Source organism: Ailuropoda melanoleuca, chromosome 7, assembly GCF_002007445.2.
Source record: "Ailuropoda melanoleuca isolate Jingjing chromosome 7, ASM200744v2, whole genome shotgun sequence".
Lineage (NCBI taxonomy): Eukaryota > Metazoa > Chordata > Mammalia > Carnivora > Ursidae > Ailuropoda > Ailuropoda melanoleuca.
Window position 1 is genome coordinate 56,532,095 of NC_048224.1, and position 17,731 is coordinate 56,549,825.

The 17,731-nt window shown below is 57.5% G+C and overlaps 1 protein-coding gene across 4 annotated transcripts in view; it reads left to right on the plus strand.

Moving 5' to 3' along the window:
• The window catches only part of NTNG2 (netrin G2), a 67,848-nt gene that overhangs the window by 30,516 nt on the left and 19,601 nt on the right, over positions 1-17,731 (plus strand). For all 4 annotated transcript variants that reach the window (XM_034664730.1, XM_034664729.1, XM_034664728.1 and 1 more), the window contains exon 4: positions 46-689. In XM_034664730.1, the coding sequence (XP_034520621.1) occupies positions 46-689 (644 nt within the window). The remainder of the gene's footprint in view (positions 1-45; positions 690-17,731) is intronic.

The window sequence follows — 17,731 nt, forward strand, 5'->3', positions numbered from 1 at the left end:
CCCCCCCAGGTCAGCGCCCACCCCTCCCGTCTCCTCCGCCCGCAGGAGAACCCCTACCTGTGCAGCAACGAGTGTGACGCGTCCAACCCGGACCTGGCGCACCCGCCGCGGCTCATGTTCGACAAGGAGGACGAGGGCCTGGCCACGTACTGGCAGAGCGTCACGTGGAGCCGCTACCCGAGCCCGCTGGAGGCCAACATCACCCTGTCGTGGAACAAGAGCGTGGAGCTGACGGACGACGTGGTGGTGACCTTCGAGTACGGCCGGCCCACGGTCATGGTCCTGGAGAAGTCCCTGGACAACGGGCGCACGTGGCAGCCCTACCAGTTCTACGCAGAGGACTGCATGGAGGCCTTCGGTATGGCAGCGCGCCGCGCCCGCGACCTGTCGTCCTCGGGCGCCCACCGCGTGCTGTGCACCGAGGAGTACTCGCGCTGGGCCGGCTCCAAGAAGGAGAAGCACGTGCGCTTCGAGGTGCGGGACCGCCTGGCCATCTTCGCCGGCCCCGACCTGCGCAACATGGGCAACCTCTACACGCGGCTGGAGAGCGCCAAGGGCCTCAAGGAGTTCTTCACCCTCACGGACCTGCGCATGCGGCTGCTGCGCCCCGCGCTGGGGGGCACCTACGTACAGCGGGAGAACCTCTACAAGTACTTCTATGCCATCTCCAACATCGAGGTCATTGGCAGGTAAGGGCTGCTGGGGGCACTGGGAGGTTACCTGGGGCCTGCGGTGTCACCTAGGTCCCAGGGTGTTAGCCGGTACTCAGGGTGTTACCTGGGTCCTGGGATGCTGTCTGGTCCTGGGATGTTGCCTGGGTCCTGGGATGCTGTCTGGTCCTGGGATGTTGCCTGGGTCCTGGGATGCTGTCTGGTCCTGGGATGTTGCCTGGGTCCTGGGATGCTGTCTGGTCCTGGGATGTTGCCTGGGTCCTGGGATGCTGTCTGGTCCTGGGATGTTGCCTGGGTCCTGGGATGCTGTCTGGTCCTGGGATGTTGCCTGGGTCCTGGGATGCTGTCTGGTCCTGGGATGTTGCCTGGGTCCTGGGATGCTGTCTGGTCCTGGGATGTTGCCTGGGTCCTGGGATGCTGTCTGGTCCTGGGATGTTGCCTGGGTCCTGGGATGCTGTCTGGTCCTGGGATGTTGCCTGGGTCCTGGGATGCTGTCTGGTCCTGGGATGTTGCCTGGGTCCTGGGATGCTGTCTGGTCCTGGGATGTTGCCTGGGTCCTGGGATGCTGTCTGGTCCTGGGATGTTGCCTGGGTCCTGGGATGCTGTCTGGTCCTGGGATGTTGCCTGGGTCCTGGGATGCTGTCTGGTCCTGGGATGTTGCCTGGGTCCTGGGATGCTGTCTGGTCCTGGGATGTTGCCTGGGTCCTGGGATGCTGTCTGGTCCTGGGATGTTGCCTGGGTCCTGGGATGCTGTCTGGTCTTGGGATGTTTGGGTCCCGGCATGTCAGCTAGTACTCAGAATGCTACCTGTTTCCCAGAATGTTAGCTGGTTCCTGGGATGTTAGCTAGTACTCAGGATGTTACCTGGTTCCTGGAATGTTGACTGGCTCCTGGGATGCTAGCTGATACTCAGGATGTTATGTGGTACCTGGGATGGTACCTGGTATCACATCGAGGGGGCTGCCTATGGTCGCCAGGGCTGCACAGACAAGATTCCTGGTTTTTCCATGGAGGGAGGTGAAGGATGAAGGTTAAACGTCCTCCGTAGGGCTGGGAGGGCTGGAAGGTGTAGAGACCAGTGGCGTTGGGCAGTATGGGCAGGGCTCGGGCGAAAGGCAGGCGCTCAGGAGGTGCTCTGTAACTGTCCAGCAACTCAGTGAATCGGTGCTTGTGTCTGGGGGTCCCCCAGTGATTTTCTAGAATGGCAGAGCTTAGCAAAACGGTACACTCCGATTATGGTTTATCACGCTGAAAAGAGATTAAAATCGGCAACAGAAAAAGGTACATGGGAGGGCTCCTGGAGACCCCAGTGCGAGCTTCTGGTTGCCCTCTCCCAGTGCAGTCATGCAGACAGTACTCAGTCCTCCCAGCAATGATGTATGATAGCGTGTGTGGGGTAGCACCAGCCAGGGAAGTTGCCCAAGCCTTGGTATCTGGGGTTTTTGTTGGGAATTGATTGTGTAGGCGTGGCTGACTGCCTGTATGGTTGACCCTGGTCTTCAATCCCTTGATCCAGAGGCCCCCTGCCATAAATCACATCATCACCATAAACCAAACTGACGTGTCCCAAAGCCCCAGGTAAATAAAGACACTCTTACCGGGCAAGACATTCCGAGGGCTCAGAGGTTGCCTCCCAGAAGTTGGTCAAGGGCCAAACTTTTCTTTGGCATACGCAGGGTGTGGACAACACACGCCTGGTGAGTTAATCCTTTACTCACAGCTTTGGAGAAGAATATGTTTCCAAGTCACTTTGGGTGGAGGGAAAAGACCATGGCAGATAAAAACAGCTTTGGATCCCCAGGAAAGGTGGCGGATGATTAAGTGACTCCATGATATCTGGGTCATTTGTTCCTTCAACAGCGAATGTGTCAGGCTGTAGGGGCAAGCCCTGTATCCCTGGGCCAGCTCTGTAACGCCCTGCTCTGCACTCAGGAGAGGCTGCGGGCAGCCTCATCCCTGGGTCAGCAAGGGGTCGTGATAAGGGGCAACAGCATGTGATACTCTCTAGTGTGACTCCTGGACTGGCAGCATCAGCAGCGCTTGGACGCTTGGCTAGAAACGCACATTCTCGGGCCCCACACCAGACCCACTTCATCATAACCTCCAGGGGTGGGCCCAGCAATCTGTGTTTTTGGTTTTTTTTAAGATTTTATTTATTCATTTGACAGAGAGACAGCCAGCGAGAGGGAACACAGGCAGGGGGAGTGGGAGAGGAAGAAGCAGGCGCATAGCGGAGGAGCCTGATGTGGGGCTCGATCCCACAACGCCGGGATCATGCCCTGAGCCAAAGGCAGACGCGTAACAACTGCGCCACCCAGGCGCCCCCAAGCAATCTGTGTTTTAACGAGCCTTCCGGGGATTCTGATGCGTGCTCTGGTCTGAGAACACTGATGTGCCAGTTGGGAGCATGGTTCTGGAGCCGGACAGCCTGGTTGGATTCCCAGCGCTGCCGTCCACTGGCTGTGAGACTCCAAACAAGGACCCTTCTGTGCCCCAGTTTCCCCATCTGTAGAAGGGGGATGGTAACGATCAGGCCCTTCTCATTGGATGGTGGTGACAGTTAAACGGGCTAATGAGGGGCATAATCAGATCAGGGGCATGGCTTGGGCCGTGTGGGCGGGGGTCCCACCAAGAACCCCACTGGGACAACGTACGCTGGGGGCATTTTTCCGCAGCGGGCTCCAAAGACCACTCTGTATAAAATTACTGACGAGAGGAAAAAGCATTTGTTGGGGGGTGTGGCTAGTGTAATCCCTTTTCTGTAAAATGTATAAAACACCGTATGCGTAATTTCTACATCTTGGGGAGCGTTGGAAAGAAGTCTGTCCAGGCACAGGAAGAGCATCAGGGCTGGGGGCAAAGGCTGGGAGCTTATGTGCTGACAGATCACTGTGGTCCTGCCTCGAGTGGGGCTCTTGTTTTCAGCTCCTGTTTGCATTTTATTTTACTTGGACTCCACGTGTGTATTCCAGGTGGGCCAAGGCAAAGGCAAGCAGTTGATGAGGTGGTTCATGGTCAAGGCTGGCAGGTGCACGCACATGCAGGGGGTGTGGTCCTGACACCTGTGACTTCTAACCCTCCCCTGCTTCCGGCAGGATATGTTAAATCAGGAATGTTCTGGAAACCACCTGGTAAATGGCCACTGTTGTGGAACCTGGGGGTCAAGGATGGCGCTCTCTGATCCATGTCCAGCCTTTGGGCCTCTGGTTCTCTTGGTGACCTTTGCCTACCCTAGGGATGCAATGGCTGATATAAGACCCTCCCTCCATCCTGCGGTCCCAGCCGGCTTAGCATTGTGGTGGTGGGGACCAGATTGCCACACCTTCTGAGGGTCATGGCTGCCTTTCTGATCTACCCTGGGCTGCTGCAGGGGGACCCTCATCTTCAGGAGTGTGGTCAATGGCCCTCCTTCCACCTCATTGGGTGATCTGGGGCCAGGTAAGCAGTTTCCAGCCCTGCCCCTCTGCACCCCACTCGGGGCCTCAGTTTCCCACCTGTACCTTGAAGACTGGGCACCTGGAGACCACGTCTCCTTGGCAAGATGGCAGAGCAGCCCTGCTCAGCAGCTCCCAGCTCCCCTTGGCACCCAGCCTCTGCGGGCGGCGGGGATTAGACGTAGTGGTGGCGAAAGTACGGCAATCAATTCACAGATGAAGTAAGTACTCTTCAGGCGGCTGGTTGGCAGGAAAGCGGCAGCTTGGCTTATCGATTAATTAGGTCTGGTTAGATGGTTCAGCAAAGGGCTGCAACTTCCTCCGCTTTTCCTTTTTAAATTCCGGGTGGGGAAACCCAACAGTGCCAGGGAGCCAGAGAGCCCCAGCGAGACAAGACGGGGTGACAAAGGCGTATGGAGGAACCGCCCAGATGATGCCCTTGATGTTCCTGAGTGGGCACCTGGGACCTCCGAGGGCCTCTCAGTTTCTGGGATCTTAGACTGAACCCGTTCTGGGATTCCCTGAGTCTCATGGCCCCGAGTGCCTCTCCCTGTAGCCCGCCAACAGTAGTAATGGATACTCACCAAGCATTTGCTACAGTCTCATTGACTGAGTCTCATTGAGCTCCGAGCTAAGGGCTTTCATGTGCATTTTCTTATTTAATAATAGTCATTTGATTCCCCAGTGAGTTACTGAATTGCTAAGATCCCACAAGCTGAGAATGCGGCATTGAGCAAGCCAGACCTGATCCCCACCCCATAGAGCTTTCCCTATAGAAACAGCGCTCCCCTCTACCTCATGTTTTCGGATGCAGAGGCTGAGGTCAGGGAATATAAGGAGATCGCACCGCTAAACCAAACACCAGACAGCCAGGATCCAACCCAGGCATATCCAAGCTCAAGTGAATTTCTGTAGAGGGCCGTCTTATTGACCCCCTCTCCTAACTCCAAAGGTCTCTGGTACCGTGGTTGTTCCCAATCTGCCACTGTTGTCAGCTATTTCCACCTGCAAGGGAGACCCAGATTGGGGGACGGGGTGGGGGGGTGGGCAGAGGCACCTGGCCGCTGTGGGGGAGGGGGACAAAGCCCAGGGCCCTGTGGAATAAGGAACAAGTACAGAGCAAGGGTGAGAGGAGAGGCTTCAGCACCTTGAGGCCTCTTCCACCACCGGCCTTACCTCCCTGCCTCCCTGTGGGCCCTGGCAAAACAGCCTGGCCGGTTCCGCCCACTCTGGGTCTGGGTCTGGGTCCGGCCTCCTAGTCACTCCCGTTCCTGGAAGACAGGAAGGGGGCGGCAGCTGTTTTCTCCTTCCACACATGGGGAAACTCAGGTGTGGAGCAGGAGAGCAGCTGGCTTTCACTGTGCAGCAAATCTGGGGTGACATCTGGACACAGACACAGAGCCCCCACCTCCACCCCGAGTGGTCAAGTGCAGCAAGGCCCGAACCCGGCCAGCATCGTACCGGAGAGCTTTTTACGATGACAGGTTCCCCAGCCCCACCACGAAGAGCCTTGGATCCCGTACGTTCGGAGCACGGTCCAGAAAGCCAGCTCTCTGCAAAGGTCCCCGAGCACGTTGGAGAGGCCGGGCTCCATCCCAGATTAGCTGGGTCTCCTTAACCTGACCGAGCCCCAGTTTTCTTATCCGCAAACTGGAAATATAGTAACTCCCTCATCAGCCGGTGGCGAGGATCGGCTGAGCTGATGTGTTTGTGGAGCTCATTCTCACATACCCTTCCTCTGGCTAGGTGGCAGGACAGGTGAGGGAGGGAGGCGTGTGGCCGGGGCTGCCGGGATAGGAGGCCACGGCTACATCCACCCCCAGAAATTGGAGCTCAGAAATGATGCAGGAAGCATGCGCTCTGGGGTTAGTGTGGTGGCAAGCCCAAGCGTCTACAGGGGCCTGGAAGACCAACATCCCTGGGTAATGTAGACCAATAGCGACAACAGGGAAGGGTGTTTCGAAAACCCTGTGCAGGTCCAACAAAACACACCGGTGGCCCAGGGCCCCTCCTGAGCTGACTGTGTGCCCCTCATGCTCTGAGATGTTCCTGTCCCGTGTCAGGTGTGACAGCGTAGCCACTGTACTGATAGGATTCGGCAGGCCCCCAGCAGAGTGGGCACCCAGGGGCTGGGGCATGGGCACACCGGCAAAACTGCGTTGCCAGTCCTGCCCACTCTGGGTCTCGGACAGAGAGTAGACGGGGGTCATCCGGTTCTCATCCCCAAGCCCTGACCAGGGGCAAATTCCTCTGCTCAGAAAATTCTCGGAGGTTCCAGGGAACCGGTCCTGCTGGGCCTTTGGCAGCTGGGGTCAGGGAAGGAGGAGTGAGTTCCCTGTTCCAGGAGGTATTCAAGCCCAGCAGGGTGGTGTTTGTGGGAGATGATGGCGAGAGGTCCTATGGGTCAGATGAACAATAATAAATGGTGATTAAGTGAACAGGAGCTTATAAACTCCACTTAGAAATTTGGTGGGTGTTAGATTACAGGCATCGTGTCCTCACCCCCTTTTAACCCAGGGGGAGCTTGGAGGGGGAGAAAACATGCTCCATCCCAGAGACAGAGCTGGGCCCGGATGGGCGCGTCTGACCCCGGACTGGCCGAGCCAACCGGCTTCACCAGGTTCTGCTCCGAGTCCCTGGGTCAGCTGACACCCACCTGGTTTTCTTCTCCCCTCACCCCTTCCCCACGTCTTGCCTTCTTGTCTTCTTCCACAAACGTCCTGTCCCTATTGATCACCCGGTAACTGGAGATGGACGGAACTCAGGACGAGAATAGAAAACTCGGAGGGAAGATTTCTGCTCTGGGTGTGAGTGTGGAGGGCGGTGGGTGGGGGTGGGGGGCTCATCAGAGAGAGAGGCGCCCTCTCGCCCAACCTGTGTGCTTGACCCTCCTTCTAGCCTCTTCCCGGGCCTTTCTGCAGGGAGTGTGTCAATTCCCTGTAACGCTGGGACCCTGCTCCAGGCAGAGGAGTTCCACTCCTCGGTCTGTCTGTGCGAAAGCAGGGAAAGCAGGGACTTGAAGGTATGTGTGGGTGCCTGTGTTCCCAACAGCACCACGCACAGCAGCCCCAAGGTGGCCATTGACAGATGATGGATGCATGAAATGTGGTCCGTCCATATTCCATGGAATGAGCCTCAAAAAGTAAGGGCATTCTGACACCTGCTACAACATGGGTGAGCCCTGGGGACATGATGCCGAGTGAGATAAGCCGGACGCGAGAAGGACAGGTATCCCCTGCCTCCGCTCAGATATGGTACCTGGAGAAGTCAGGAGCAGAGCAACGGAAAATAACACAGAGGCCTGGGGGAGGCGGGGGTGCAGAGTTCCCGTGTAGTGGGGACGGAGTTTCTGTTTGGGATGATCCGAACGTTCTAGAGGCGGGTGGCCGGGATGCTTGCACAGGAACGTGAACGTACTTAACGCCCCTGAACGATGCACCTAAACACGGGAAAATGGTGAATTTTATGTTACGTATATTTTACTTCAATTTAAAAAAGAAAAGAAAGAAGACTCTCGATCTGGGGGTCAAGAGTTCGAGCCCCACATTGGGTGTAGAGATGACTTAAAAACAAAACTTAATAAATAAATACTTAAGAACTTAAGTAAATAAAAACTTAAGAAAAGGGGCGCCTGGGTGGCGTAGTCGTTAAGCATCTGCCTTCGGCGCAGGGCGTGATCCCGGCGTTCTGGAATCGAGCCCCACATCAGGCTCTTCCTCTATAAGCCTGCTTCTTCCTCTCCCACTCCCCCTGCCTGTGTTCCCTCTCTCACTGGCTGTCTCTATCTCTGTTAAATAAATAAATAAAATCTTTAACAACAACAACAACAACAAAAACTTAAAAAAAAAAAACTTTAAAAAAATAAGTAAAAGGAAACAGGTGGGTGGATGGCTTCCATGTCAGAGTGGGCGCCAACCCTGCCTCAGCCGTGACCCTGGGCAGTTTACGCCAGCTGCCCGGGCCTCTGTTCCCACCTTCATAAAACGGAGAGAGCGACCATGGGGTGTACGTGAGGTGAACCACGAAGAGGGTTTGGAGCCGTGGCCAGGCCGGGTGAGCGCCTGTGAGTACCAGCGGCAGCATCATGCCCAGGAAATATTTGCCAGGTGGCAGCGTGCACCCCGGAGGCCCTTCCCCGTGGCCGTGCACTTTTTGGAGGGTCACGGAGGCTTTAGGAGCCAGGACTCCCCAAAGTACTTGCTGGGTGTGGGGTGTGGGGTGTGGTGTGGGCGGTCAGCCTGGAAGCGGGACCCCAGGTTCTATGCCATTCTCAAAGGGGGTCCGTGACCCCCAGTGTTCGGAGAGTCAGTTTTGTGTGCTACTTTTTTTCTTTAAAGATTTTATTTATTTATTTGTGAAACAGAGGGAAAGCACAAGCAGGGGGAGCAGCAGAGGCAGAGAGAGAAGCAGACTCCCCGCCGAGCCGGGAGCCCCACGCAGGGCTCGATCCCGGGACCCCGAGATCACGACCTGAGCCGAAGGCAGACGCTCAACCATCTGAGCCACCCAGGCGCCCCACTTTTTTTTTAAATGAACATATGCGAACTCCGCTAACAGGGGACAGAGATGTCATTAGGGGCACCTCACGCCCCCACACTGGGCCCGTGAGCTTTCTGAGCAATTGCTTCCCACCAAAGAAGGTGGGAAGGTGCACAATTAAGACAGTACTGTCTATCTGCTGAGAACTGGGGGGAACAGCGGTCCTGAGGAACTGCGCCAGGGTCCCCTGCCCAGTGCGACTGCCCTGGGTGCCTCTGCTCTGCTCCCCGGACAGCTGTGCTCCCCTCCCCCCATCAGCATGAGGGGGCAGGAAGGGGTCCTGGTTTGGACCAATCACAGAAGACGTGGGAAGACCTGCGGGAGGGTTGGGGATGGAATCCCCAACAGCAGTGTCTTCCCGACAGCGCCAGGAGAACCTTGCCCCCTTTCTCTTGCTGGAGGAGGAGTTCCTGAGAGTTTTCTCACTATGGTATTAATTCATTCCACAAATACTGTAATACACACTTTTATTCGTGTCCTAAGGCCGCCGGAACCAAGCACCACAACCCAGGTGGGCCGAAAATACCTGAAAGGTATCATCTTACAGCTCTGGTGGCCTGAAGTCTGAAATCAAGGGCTGGGCGGGGCCACGCGCGCTCTGAACCGTGTAGAGAAGAATCGGGTCCATGCCTCCCTCCCGGCTTCGGCTTCGGGCTCAGCCAGTGACCTCTGGCCCGGTTGGCTGTCTCTGCGTCCCTCCGCTCCCAGCCTCTGTCTCCTCCCTGCTGCCTGTCACGTTGGAGTCACCCTGCTCCCTATCAGCTTCTTTTATCTTACATCTTACTCACATCTGCAAAGACCCTACTTCCATATAATTTTGTAGAGCAGGAGTTAGAGCCCCATGAAGGGTGAGAGGGACACTGCCAGCAGGAGAACACACATGGTGCCTTCTGAGAACTTCACGTGACGTGGCTCGAGTGTGTGATGTCCTAAGACAAGAGCAGAGGGGACATGGCCAGATCCTGCCAGCTCCGCGGCCGTGGGAGGGAGTTGGTTTTATTCTGAGTTCAGCGAAAGCTCTTGCAGGATGCTGGGAAGTGACATGCTCTGATTTCTGACGCTTCGACATTTGGGTTGGGAGGGGACCAAGGAGTGGCAGAGAAACTAGGCGGTTTCTTCCAAGACTGATGGTGGCCGGTGCTGGTTCCAATGGTAGAGGAGGGAGCCGGGAGCCGCCTGGGGATGGGGGGCCTTTGGCAGAAGTAGCTAGTTGTGTGGCTGGCAGGGATGGGGAGCAAGAGGCATCCAGGGGACTCCCAGGGTGCTGGCGTGAGCCCCCGGCTAGATGGAGATTTTTACCTGGTCACATGTGGACAGCTGGGAGGAAAGAATTTTCCGGAGGAAGTTGTTTTTACATTTTTATGTTTTATTTTTTATTTTGTCATACAGTAAAAATCGTACCTTCTGGGGCACAGTTCTATGAATTTTAACACACGTACAGATTCACGTGACTGCCACCACCACCAAGACACAGGGCACTTCCGCGTTCCCGTGAAACTCCCTCTGGCTGCCCCGATGTAGGCCCCCCAGCCCAGCCACCACGGATGCGGCCTCTGTCCGTACAGTTGTCTTTCTGAAAGTGTCCTATAGGTGCAGTCGTGGGGCATGTGGGTGGCTTCTTTCTCTCAGCACAGTGCCTTTGAGGAACGGGCTTTCTTGTTGCTGGGTGATGTCCCACTATGCGCTGGGTGGTGTCCTACTGTGTGCAGGGTGTCTACTGTGTGCCAGGTGATGTCCCACTGTGTGCTGGCCTCCGTTCCTGTGGCCATTCAGCCATTGTGCGGTATATTAACTGCTTCCAGTTTGGGGCAATCGTGAGTAAAGTTGCCATGAACACTCACGCAAAGGTTTTGGGGAGAATGTAGTTTTCATTTCCCTTGAGTAAATGCCCAGGCGTGGGATCGCATGTCCCGTGATAAGTGCATGTTGCCTTTTATAAGAAACCGCCGCGCAGTTTTCTAGAGTGGCTGCACTCGGGGAAGAGGGAGTTCCGCTCTGGACCTATGACTGTGGGCCCCCTGGAGGCCTCCGTGTCTGGAGTGCAGGCCAGACTGGGCCCTGGAGCCTCTGGGGCTTAGAGACACCCTGACTCTATTGAGAACCCGAGAGAGTGAGGAGGTGGGGAGGTGGGGAGAGCCTCAGGCCCGGATGGAGCCCAGAGAGGTTGGGTGGTGAAGGCCGGACACAGAGCATGAGTAGCCCGGAGGGGGAGAGTCCAGAAGGTTGGCGCCCAAAGCCAAGCGAGTGAGCGTGTCCGATGCCGCTGGGGGGTCCAGACGGAGGAGGGCAAGGCAGGTCTGTGGATTTGGCAACAGGGAGGTCAAAGGTGACCCCCTTGAAGGCAGATGTGGTGGGGTCAGGGTTGAATGCCACAAAGTGAAAGAAGATGAACGAGGGGTAAAAAGGGTAAAAATGGGGTGTTGTTAAGGCCTTTAAGAAGTGCGATCTGGTGGGGAGAGGTGGGGAGAAGTGGGGAGGGAGAGTTCTTTCCACAAATGGGGGCAGCTCCACGGTGCATTGGCACTCTGCTGGAATCACCCAGAACAGTGTGGGGAGAGCAGACGGGGTACAGGAAAGGGCTGGAGGGGGCCTCCAGGCAGGAGAAGGGGTGAGGGGACAGAGGGTGACCTTGCAGCACATGTGAGGGGGAAAGGCACACGCACACTGACAGATGCAATATTTGGGTCAGAATCCCGGCTTCTAACACTTCTGGCAACGAAGGATGGCCATCCCCCTGCCCCCCGCCCTGAGGCTCCAAGAGGTCTCTCTGAGGTGACAGGGCTCGAGGTGTCAAAGGGAAGCCTACATTTGCATCCTACTCTTTCCTTTGCTACAACGTTCTGGCCCAAGGCAAGTCTCCCCCGTTTCCCCACCAAGCACCTGCAGGTTAGCTCAAGGCCCCACGTGCAGCAGGTGAGCAAGAAATGGGCGCCCTTGTTATTTGGAAGGAGTCGGTTTTCACTCACCTGAACGCAAACCTCACTAGGGGGACCCTCTCCAGCCAAGAGGAAGCTCTGGGTCTCATCTCCCCTCCGGTGTGGTCCCCACCCTCCTCATTAGTCAGCTGGCAGGAAGGAAAGGACGTGCCCCATAGCCCAAGTGACTTGGGAAGACAATGTTCCTGCCAGTGGCACAGCGAGGAGTGTGGTCCCCACAGCCTGGTGGCACCCCACAGACGAACCCCAGGCCCCTGCAGGCTCTGCGCCCTGCCCCCCAGCTTTGTGACCCGCAGGACCTAGAGGCGTGGGCAGTGAGCGGGACAGACAGGGCCATGCAGACAGGACCGTGCAGGAGCAATGAGAGTCGGAGGGGGCAGAACGATTTGAGTCTATTCTCGGGCCTGGGCCTCCTCAGCAGAGGGAGTGGGGAGGGGTGGGGGGTCATTCTGAAGGCTCGCTGGCATGTCGCCCCCTCTCAAGCGTGGGTTTGATTCACCGCTGCTCGCTTCCTGTACCCCTGCCCCCACCTCCACGCACTTGGCTGTGTACCTGCCCCCCGCCCCCCGCAGGCAGAAATCCGCTTCTACAAGCACCTGTCACTGAACACATCACTCACTGAATCATGGTGTGCACGCTGCTCACAGACTCACAGACTCCGGGCCGTAGGGTGCCCGAGGCCTCAGTGGGAGCCCAGGGTCCACGAGGGGCCTTAGCTTGGCTGTCCAGGACTTGGGGGGTCTCGGGTCTTCTCCCCATTCGGAGTTGCTCATTCTGAGCTTGGGATCCTGGAGGCCTCTTTCCACTCTGCGGGGCCATGCCCTCCCTCTGGACTCCCACCCAGCCCTCCCACCCAACTCCCAGCCTGAACAGGTGCCTTACATGGACTCCTGTCACCCCCCTGCCCCCTGAGAGCGGCACCGCCAGAGCCAGGATTTCATCTGGGGAGACGACTGGCTTCTCTCTTGCCCCTTCTGTGCAGAAGCTTTTCCCCCAAACACAAATCCCGGCATGTCCCTCCCCTCCGTGACTTCCCACCAACCCTAGAATCAAGTCCGCACTCTGCTGCTCTGCTCACACAGCCCAGGCTTTGCCTCCCCTCCTTCGGCAGCCTGGGCTCTGAGTCCTCGCAGACCTGGTGCCCGGATGCTGGGTCCCTCTGACTTCCCTCTGGGCTGTTCCTTCTGCCTGGAGCACAACCCAGCCCTCCCTGCCCTCCTGTCTGGCCGGTTCCTCCTCCCTTGGCCTTGGCTCAGACGGCCCCTCTCTGGGGCTCCCAAAGGCTAGAGACCTGGGCAGCCACCCCCTCCGTGCCCCGCTCTGGCTTTCAAGGAGTGTGGCAGTCCTAATGCTCTGCCACAGCTATGACGGCCACATGTGGACACATCTGACCCCCTGCCCTGCCCCCGCCCCCGGCACGGAGCTTAGTTGGGTCTGGCTTGTTCGCCCAGTGAGTCCGGGACCGGGAACCAGGTGGGCACGCTGTGTATTTATTGAACTCTTTCACTCATTCATCCATGAGCGAATGAGCTTACCATCAGTAGCTCCTTGCAGAGCAGGAAAGGCATGGCATGTTGGCAGCTCGGAGGCAGGGAGGCAAAGCCAGCCGGGCTTGCCAGCACCCACCCTGTTGTTGCTCACCCTTCTGCCATTGCACCCAGCAATGCCAATCACCCGGGCCTGGCCCTCCCTCCAGGGCGCCGGGGCCTCTCACAGAGGGGGAAGTCACGGATCTGGCTTTAGTCAATGGCCTGGCCAGGCTGGGGGGGTGTGGGGTGGCCTTTCCAGGCCCTCCCTGGCCATAGCCACTGGCCGTCCCCAAGCCACACACTCGACCCACCGGCTCCCTTCCACCAGCCTCTCCCGGTGGCTGGGAGGCCGCCTCTGGCTGTATAATGGGTAATAGGATTTATCAATAGTCTGGAGGAGGTGATGTACGTTAAAGCACTTAATATAAAAGGACTTCGCACAGAAGCCCAAATTTGATTTGGCCAATGAACTCAATTGCCGGCCTGACTGAGTTCCAGGAGGAGCGGCAGCCAGCATTTATCCACATTACCCCGAGAAAGCCAGACCCCTCCTGCCGCTCTGCCCTCGGGGTCCCGCCTTCTGTGGTCTTGGGCACCTGGGAGCCCTCTTCCCTCCCTTCCGTACCCAGCCCTGCCCCCTTCCACTAATTCCCTGGAAAAGTCCAGCATTTTACTGGGTTCCCCTTCCCACCATCCCTGCTGCGTCCTTCTGGTCCCTTGTCACCTCCTGATCCAGCTGGATCTCAAAGCTTTCCTCCTGACCATTGCTTGCTTCTGCAATGGCTGCCCATCCCTCCGTAATGCTGTACCCCACCCAAGGTCTCTCCCTTCATCCTCCCCCAAAAAGGCCTAAGGCCCCCAGGCCATGGTGTTCCCTGTGGGGAGAGAAAGAACTCTTCAAAGGATGACCTTTGGCCAGCACGAACCCTGACACCCAACCATTTCCATGGCACCTACTGGCTGGGAGGGAAAGCCCCCCCACCCCTCCAGGGAGCCCCAGGCCCCTCTCAAGGCCACATCCCTCCTCCTTGGAGTGCAGACCCCAGCCCTAAGCATGAGCCGCTCCACGCTCCACGAGGGAAGCGCCCTTGGGGCGGTCACCTTCTCCCTCGTCCTGCAGAGCTTGTGCCGACACGCCCGGGCCGGCACAGGTGGGCCTGAGCTTCCCTCTAAACCCAGCAGCCCATTGACACGTCTCCTAGAAAACAGAACTGTCTTTACCCAAAGGTACAGGCTTTATTGGCAGAGAAATGGGCAGACACCAGGGCTGCTTAAAAATAGTCGCTTGTCCCTAACAGCTCCAGCCTTCAGGGTGTCGAGAACACGCAAGTCCACTCTCCGTTCGCCCTGCGTGTAATAACACACGGACCAGCGGCCAGCTGGGGGGATGCCAGGCAGAGGGGACCTGTTACCAAGAACCACCAGGTCCCTGGGCTCTCCCCTGAGCCCCCCGTGTGCCCCATGTCTGAGGGGTCCCTGAAATCCTGGTGGGTTTGACCTTGAAGGGGAGCCAGCCCCGGGGCCCTCCTCCCTGCCGGGCTCCAGCACCTGCCTCTCTCTCCCTCTCTCTCTCTCTCTCTCTCTCTCTCTCTCTCTCTCTCTCTCGTTGCACCCCCACCCCTGCCCAGGAGCGATGACATCACTCTTTCCGGCTGCCAGGCATTGACCTACATTCCTCCCGCCCTCCCGTCCGGGATGCACTCCAAACACCCGCTCCTCTCGCCCCAAGGAGGGAAGGGCCCGCTCACGATTTTCGTGGAGTGCTGGTGCCAGGCCCGTGGCCAGATGGCGCTCCCGCTGGCAGCTCCCGGGCACCGCCCGCCCTCCCAGCGGGGCAGGGCACGCTCTGGCCTGGCCGGGGCCAGTGGCCCTGCGGTCCCCACGATTGTGCGGCTGCCGAGGCCCGGCCACGCCCTGCAGGTATAGAGGAGCGGGTGATGTCGGCGTGCCAGTCTCCTCTTGGTAGGAGCAGAGCGCGGTCCCCGAGAACTGGGGTTGTCTGGGTTGGCCCTCCCCCGGAGGTGAGGCCTGGCCCCACCTGCAGACTGTTGTCATCCCCGGGGGCTCGTTAGGGACTCATTGATTTGAGAAGGGGGCTGAGGCCCTCTGTCTGGAGGGTGGGCAGTGGGGCCAGCTTCCAGTGGGTGAGTGGGTACAGCCCATGCCAGGCCTCAGGAAGGGTCAGGGGTTGGGCTGGAAGGACATGACTCAGCTGTGTACATGAGCAGGGGTGGCAGGTGAGGCTGCCAGGGGAAATGCCTGGTTAAATTTGAATTTCAGATAAACAACAAACATTTTTTTTAGTATAAGTATGTCCCAAATATGCCATGGGATATACTAATACTAAAAACCTATTCATTGTTTACCTGAAATTCAAAGTTAACCGGGCACCCTGTATTTTTGTTTGCCAGATCTGTCTCCTCAGGAAAGTGGCTCTGAGATGACAGTTTCTTTGTGCCCCGGTGGGGACCCCCAGGGCCTGGAAAACAGGCAAGCTGATCTGGGAGCTGCCCGCCACTGACAGGCTCTGGGGTAGGACGCTGACAGGACAGATGAGGGGGCCTGTCTTGAGCTAGGCACCTGGGGGCTGCCACATAAGGGTCACCCACACTCCCACCTCGGTGACCTATCGGCCGCTAGCAATCTGTGCGGTGCTCGCTCTATGCCGGACCCTGTGTCGTGCTCCCCAGTAACAGCGCCCCTCCCTCCCAAGGGCCCCGTCGGAGGGGAGACTGACACCCTGGGGCTGGTCACCTGCCGCCGGACGTGGCTCCAGCCCGGACACGGCCTGACTATTAATGCAGCAGCCACTCTGAGCCAGAGGCTGCGGTGAGATCGCTCATTCATTCCACGGATCCCGGGAGCCCACCGTGGGCCCGGCAGTGTGTCGGGCACTTACGAGCAATGAAATAGCAAAATTGAAGATCTCAGATGTAATTCTACCCTTCCAAGTGGCCAAGTAAAGGTCTGAGTACTGGAGAAGTGACTTGCTCAAGGTCACCCAGCAAATTAGGAGCCGGGCCTGGGCGAGAGTCTGGTCGCTGACTCAGCACCACTCCCTCTCTGTCCCTCCCTCTCCCTCTCTGTCCTCTCTCTCTCTCTCTGTCCCTCTTTGTCCCCCTCTCTCTCCCTCTCTTTTTCTTCTTCTCTCTCTCTCTTTCTCTCCCCTTCCATCTTCCCATTCTCTCTCTCCTCTCACCCTCTCTCTGTCTCTCATGGAGCCGCTCCTGCTCTGTCAATAGACCTAAAGCCTGGGGCTCCGAGATGGGGCCGGGGTGGGGAGGGGTGGCAGGGCCCGGTGAGCTGGAGCGTCCGCTAGCCGGTGGCAGGCCCCTGGGGGCTGGCCAGCCTCACACTGTCCCTCTGTTCATTATTAAATAATGCTTCCTGATGGATGAGCTGGAAGGTGCCGTGTGGTGGGGTCAGGTGGCTCAGGTGATGGTTTTCTGGTGAGATTGATGGTTCTCAAAGGTCAAATTCAGAAAGCAATTCCTTGGGAAAATTGATCCCATGTCTCTGGAGAAACATTCGGGCCGGAGGGGCAACCAAACACCCAGGCCTGCACACAGGCAGAATCTCGTGCCGGGAGGGAGGTGGGAAAGGGGTTCTTTCTTCTGTGGCTGCCTGTTTCCTGGGCCAAGGCCAGGCCTCAGAATTAGGGAGGCTGTGGGCAGGGGCGCAGCCTTGTGTCCCGTCTCCTGGCCTTGGTCATCTCTGTGCGATCAGCAGAAGACGAGCTCCAAGAGCCTCGAGGTGGGAAAGGGGCTGTGAGGTCCACCTCCAGCCCCTGACAGCCCTGAGTTCCAATCCTGCCTGTCCCACCCAGAGACCTGGAGTGAGTTACTACCAGGACCTACCAGAATCTAGCGTCCTCACCTGCAAAGTGGGGGGAGTGTGCCTTCTGGGTTTTCACAAGGATTCGGTTAACAATGCACGTTGCACAGAGCCTGTCCACATATGAGTGCTCAATAAATCATTGATATACGCTTCCTTATTTTTTTATTTATTTCATCTCCCAAGGGCCTTCTGGAATACCGAAGAGAAATCCCAGAAGGACAGCAAGCAGCCTGAGGGAGGGTGGGAAAGGGCATGCCCGTGTCTGGGGGACTGAGGATAGCTTGCACTCCTCTGGGCCCATGTCTGAGAGCCTGGACCCTCTCCAGGCCACTGCTCCTGCCTGCTTACAGCCCTTCCTAAGGCGGGGCTCACCGGCTGTGTGGCCTTGGGCAACTCACTTCCCTTCTCTGTGCCTCATTTCCCTACCTACAAAATAGAGATGATAGTAATACACCTTCTGCAAGGCTCTTGTGAAGAGTTGGCGCCTTCATTCATGGAAAGCTTTCAAGATCCCTGTCTCCAGGAGCTCATAAGTTTGAGGAATGGGAAAACCAACCAGACGCTAACATTTGTGAAGCACTTCTATGCACTGAGCAAGTCCTTCATAGACCACATCTCAGCTGCGTCTTACAACAACCCTGGGGGGCAGGGGCCACTGCCATCTCTATTTTGCAGATTAGAAACTGAGCCGTGGGAAGTTCCACAACCTTCCTAAGGTCACATGGTAAATGGCCAAACATCCCAAGCTAGTGTGACAAGGGGCTGGGGCTACCATCTTGCAATGA